We start from the raw sequence: 5,376 nt of genomic DNA on the forward strand, positions 1-5,376 counted from the left end.
ACCACCACCACCACCACCACCACCACCACTACTACTACTACTACTACTACTACTACTACTACTACTAGGAAGCCTCTTAATAATGTTTGATTGCCTTCCTAGAGATGGTAGCGAAAGCTTCCTCCATATTCTTACTCTTCTTGTAAACTACATCATGCAAAAAAAAAACACAACAAATATCCGTTACATAATGTTGCGCTGTTGGCACTGTGCCTCGGGGAAGAGACAGCACAGTCATGGCTGGCTGGATAATTGGCTGACATGCCCATTAATCATGAGTTTTTGCTTGATCAGAGCCGACTTGACTTGAGGCTAAATAACAACAACAGAAACGACATCAGTGCTCCCACCACGGCCACCATCATCATCATCAACAACAACAATTTTGGTCTTTTCTGCAATTATCATTTATTAAACAAAAATGTGTTTTGTTGTTGTTGTTTTGGTTTCTTTTGGGGTTTGTTTGTTTGTTTTTTTTGCTGCTTTTTTTCCCCATATTTTTCTTTTTTTAATAAAATTCTATGTGGAATTTCTTGTGTTGCCAATATTTCTTATCGCACATCATATTTATTTCTTTATTTATTTCTTGTACCACTGCAGGGAATCCGTAGATAACACATCGCCGAAGAACTCAACAAATAAACTCTAGATGTCATCGTTGTCGTTGTCAATGCAGGAAGAGGAGGAGGAGGAAGAAGAAGAAGATTAAACTTAGTAATGATTTCACTGATATGCAGCACTGGAAACTGTGACGATATCAATGATGATGGTGGTGGTGGTGTTGCTGGTAACGGTGGTGCTGTAACTTGAGAAATGTTTTTAATCATTTTTTTTTTACTTATTATCATTATTATTATTATCATTATCATTATTATTATTATTATTATTATCATTATTATTATTATTATCATTATTACTATTATTATTATTCTCATCAATAAATCTTATCGGAAATATTCAATATGCTTCTGTTTTTTATTTTATTGCATTTGTTTTTTCTTTCATTTTTTGTTTTACTCTTGTTGAAAAATTTCTTATTATTATTATTGTCATCATCATCATCATAATCATCATTATTGTTGTTGTCGTTGTTGTTGTTGTTGTTGTAATGGCCTGGCAGAAGCAGTAGGACATTGAACAAAATGCCTTGCAATATTATACATTCTGAACTCTACATTCTGAGTTCGTATCACAATGATACATACCGCAGAAAGACAGAAAGTCGCTGAAGAGGTCACAGGATGTGTAACGAACGAACTTTGACAAAGAAACTAAAATAATAATAACAAGAGCACTCAGAGAGCCTAAAACCTCCGCCAAGGCAACATCAACATCCTCTCAATAATTAGCCAGAGAGGATTTTTAAAATGAGAATATCTGAAATAAACGCGACTGCTCTCACAAACGCGAATTCGATAAATGAACCGACCGCTCTCAAAAATTAAGTTTAAAAAAAAACATGAAAATATTCCAGAATCCTTGTCCCGTACCGGATTGATCCCAAACTCTAATCAGTTCGTGCCAGTTACGAGACCAAACATCCCTGAAAGTTTCATCCAAATCCATCCAGTGGTTCTTGAGATATCTTGTCCACGGACAAACGGACAAACAAACACGACTGAAAACAATACCTTCGCTAAGGTATTAAATCGGTAATAAATCGGAAGTGAAGACCAAATATGTAGTGCGTATGTTTAATTGGCAAAATATGACCATCCCCAAGTATAACTATATATATATATATATATATATATATATAATGGATAATGGTAGCCTACTGGTAAAGCACGGTCACTTTCACAGTGTTCGTTTTGTGGCAAATGAAAGATGGAAGATGGAATATACGAGAATTTATTAATCACGACAATTGTTTTGACACATCTAGCATTGATCCCTCATGGGTATGATACTTAACTGGTTCGGGAGCATCTAACTGTGCAGATGTGTCTCTTTGGGTGATAAATAGACATAACTCGTTAAAATAACAGTTCCGCAATGTATCTTCTCATTTCGTGTAAAGGAAAGCAGCAAATTAAAGGAAATGGCTTCATTTATATAGAAGATCAAAAATGAAATAACAGATACAAAAAAGTATTATATCTATTTCGTGCCGGGACAAATCAGAATTTCCATGCTATAAATCAGGGCTTTATTGAGCACGATTGGGTTAATAGTGGCGTAATAACTCTCTAATTGCTATTCTTGCTAATTTCTAGAAGCTTAAACCATCCAACCACCTCTTGGGTATCTGACCAGAGGGATAATCTAATTTTAGACTTCAGGGCGAGTAGTACTCTATCAATTATTTTCTTACTAATAATCCCTATATCGGGTTTAGAATGACAAATAAATCTAACAGAGGGGTCAATAAGAAAATTAGGTTTTGGTCCTTAAATATAATCCGAGGTTTTCTAGGAACGTATGGCTCGGTTCTATCAACTATAGCTAAATCTCTAACGGTTTGTATCCTTGTATTGTTAATTTTTTAATGTGTCGTTACTCGTATGTCTATATCTGGTGAGTAATTCTTTCCTTATCATAGACTTATATAAGTTATTAACAATGTAAATGTTACTTGTTTTATCCGCTGGTACAAGTATCCCGGGAGCTTTCTTGAAGTCATCAAGTAATTTTCTGATTTTCTGCTGATGTATATTGTCCCTTCTAGGGTACTTCCCAAACTTCACCTTCTTATCCATACTGTATAATTATTCCTCTTCAAATTTGGTTAGGTGTTGGTTAGTCGGTGGGCTCCTCCTAGATTTGAATACTTTTCTTAGTAGGTCGCCACATTCAGGTTTGTCATTTGATTTAACTTTTCTGTCAAAGAAGCAAGCTTTCCACTGGATTCTTCGTATGAATTAAATATGATAAATTCTCATGCAGAGAAGAATCAAAATGCCCATCGATGAACCTCTGTATGATGTCCTCTTAGATACACTATGTTTCAAAAACCAAAAATGACAAATTGGTTAGAGCTCCAAAATTTTAGATCATAGGTTTGCTTGCCCAGGGCTGACCTGGGGCTAATCGCAATAACTTATATGTCAACGAATAACATACTAAAGTACTTGTTCTTACATGAACATTTGCCCTACAGGTTCTACTCCTAACCCCAGTTAAGTTACCCCACAATCCCGATCTGGAGCTCCCAACTACCAGCTGTTATTACTTGTGTTTAATTCAGTTCAACACCAAACCATGTTCCACCAACCAACACACACACACATAATAATAATAATAAAAAACGGAGAAAAGCACAATAAGAGAAAAAAAACAAAAACAACGAAAGGATGTGGTATATGCAAAGTATTAATAAGACGCTCAGGGGAGGAAAGAAAGGGTGTTTTACGTTTCGAGCAAAGCACCTCTTCAGAAACAGGAAACAGATGAAAGTCCAAGAGTAAAGGAAGGCGGAGGAAAAAATCGCCCACAATCCACGAGAGAGAGTATAAAAGGGATCAATTTTCCTGGTGGATACCATATTATCTCACAAAATGGTATCAATGCCGGTTATCCACAACGGTCCATTTACATAGTACTCAAGCTTGAAATAGATACCGGTACTGATAAACCTCACTCGGAACAAGTAAGTCAGTGTTATATATGGTGTAGAAAACGTTTGAATAAAAAAGTTTTGGAGTGAATTAATCTCCACTCTCCTCTTCGTTATCAATTATATATATATATACTTACATGACGGACTTCTTTCAGTTTCCGTCTACCAAAATTCACTCACAAAGCTATGGTTGGCTCCGGGCTGTAGCAGAAGAAATTGCCCAATATAGCATGCCATGGGACTGGCCCCAAGACAACATTGAGAAGCATACAGTCACACCTGTGCCTGCTCAGGAAAACTATAACGGTAATAATAATTTTTGAGTGAGAGTCATCACAACTAGGTGAACGATGTGGTCATCAGAGCTGACCCTGGCTGTTTACATTTCATTAACAACTACTGAAGGATGTTTAGAGAAGTTAGTGCTCCAGTATGACCTCAACTCTAGAGCTGAAACTAGTAAAAAGTAAAAAGTAAAAGGATAAAGCATAAAACATGAAAAGGGAAGAAAAAACAAGAGAAAATATTTTGAATATAAAATATGGACAAATATTTATTAGCGACAGAATATTGACTCTGTGTTTGTGTCTCTATGTCTATATGTATATATATGTCTGCATGTATGTATGTATGTGTATAAAAATGTGTGTGTTTGTGTGCTAATCACTGTGTGGTATTTAATAGAGATCTTAATGAATGGAACTACTTCCGGCCTGTGTCACTAGATGCATTTTGATGACATTCAGACGACATCAACAACTTCCTGTTTATGAGCAAAAGTTTTGGTAGGAATATGTGCATTTTCAGTGATAACCGTTAATGGAATGGGTTAATAAGTTTCTTGTTTTTCTTTTTGACAAGGTTAGCACGTAAACATTTTCGTTCCATTCGAAAATATGTATATAACGCATGTGTGTGTGTGTGTGTGTGTGTGTGTATGTGAGTGTATATATATATATATATATATATATATATATATATATATAATGGAAAAATTGTACAAAATGTATAAATAGATGATGAGTAAAGCACCGGCAGAGTTTCGATTACCTGTTGTTATCCGTAGATTTACTGCAGGTACTTCGTAATGGCGGTTGGGGTAATAGTATTAATAAAATAGGAGATGAAATGCATAATAGATTTTATTGCGTACAACACATGTTTCGACACATTCTGGGTCTCTTCATGTAAATCAATAAAATGTCTCACTCGAAATTGATTGACATATAGCAGTACATAAGCCGATTCAAGAAATCTCCAGTGAGACATTTTATTGGTGTACCTGAAGAGATCCCAAACAGGTCAAAACATGTGTTGTACCCAATAAAGTCTATTACACATCTTATCTCCTATTTTATTAATACTATGATGCAGCACGGAATTTTGTCAGTGAACAGGTTACGGTTTCAAAGCGACGAAAATATTTTGACAAATTAAATTTGCATGTTGAAGTGAATCTAACGGTTTTTGTGTGTTTCTTAAATGGCTTATAAACACTTTCCACGCTACAATTGTTCTTGTTTCAGCACACGATCTCAGATCAAGTCACTTGCTCTGCAAGTACATCTCCATAATATATATATATACATACATATGTCTGTATATAAGTATATATATACTCTTTTAATCTTTTACTTGTTTCAGTCATTTGACTGCGGCCGTGCTGGAGCACCGATTTTAGTCGAATGAATCGACCACAGGATTTATTCTTTGTAAGCCTAGTCTTATTCTATCGGTCTCTTTTACCGAGCCGCTAAGTTACAGGGTCACACCAACATCAGTTGGTAGGGGTGGGGGACAAACACAGACACACAAAT

General features: G+C 35.5%; 1 protein-coding gene across 1 annotated transcript in view; it reads left to right on the plus strand.

The window, feature by feature from the left end:
- LOC106878832 (integrator complex subunit 13) overlaps positions 1 to 961 on the plus strand; it is a 596,471-nt gene extending 595,510 nt beyond the window's left edge. Inside the window, exon 15 of the mRNA XM_052976283.1 lies at positions 601 to 961. Within this exon, the coding sequence (XP_052832243.1) occupies positions 601 to 649 (49 nt within the window). The 3' untranslated portion in view covers positions 650 to 961. The remainder of the gene's footprint in view (positions 1 to 600) is intronic.
- Positions 962 to 5,376: the final 4,415 nt, after the last annotated feature.

Source organism: Octopus bimaculoides, chromosome 24 (assembly GCF_001194135.2).
Source record: "Octopus bimaculoides isolate UCB-OBI-ISO-001 chromosome 24, ASM119413v2, whole genome shotgun sequence".
NCBI lineage: Eukaryota > Metazoa > Mollusca > Cephalopoda > Octopoda > Octopodidae > Octopus > Octopus bimaculoides.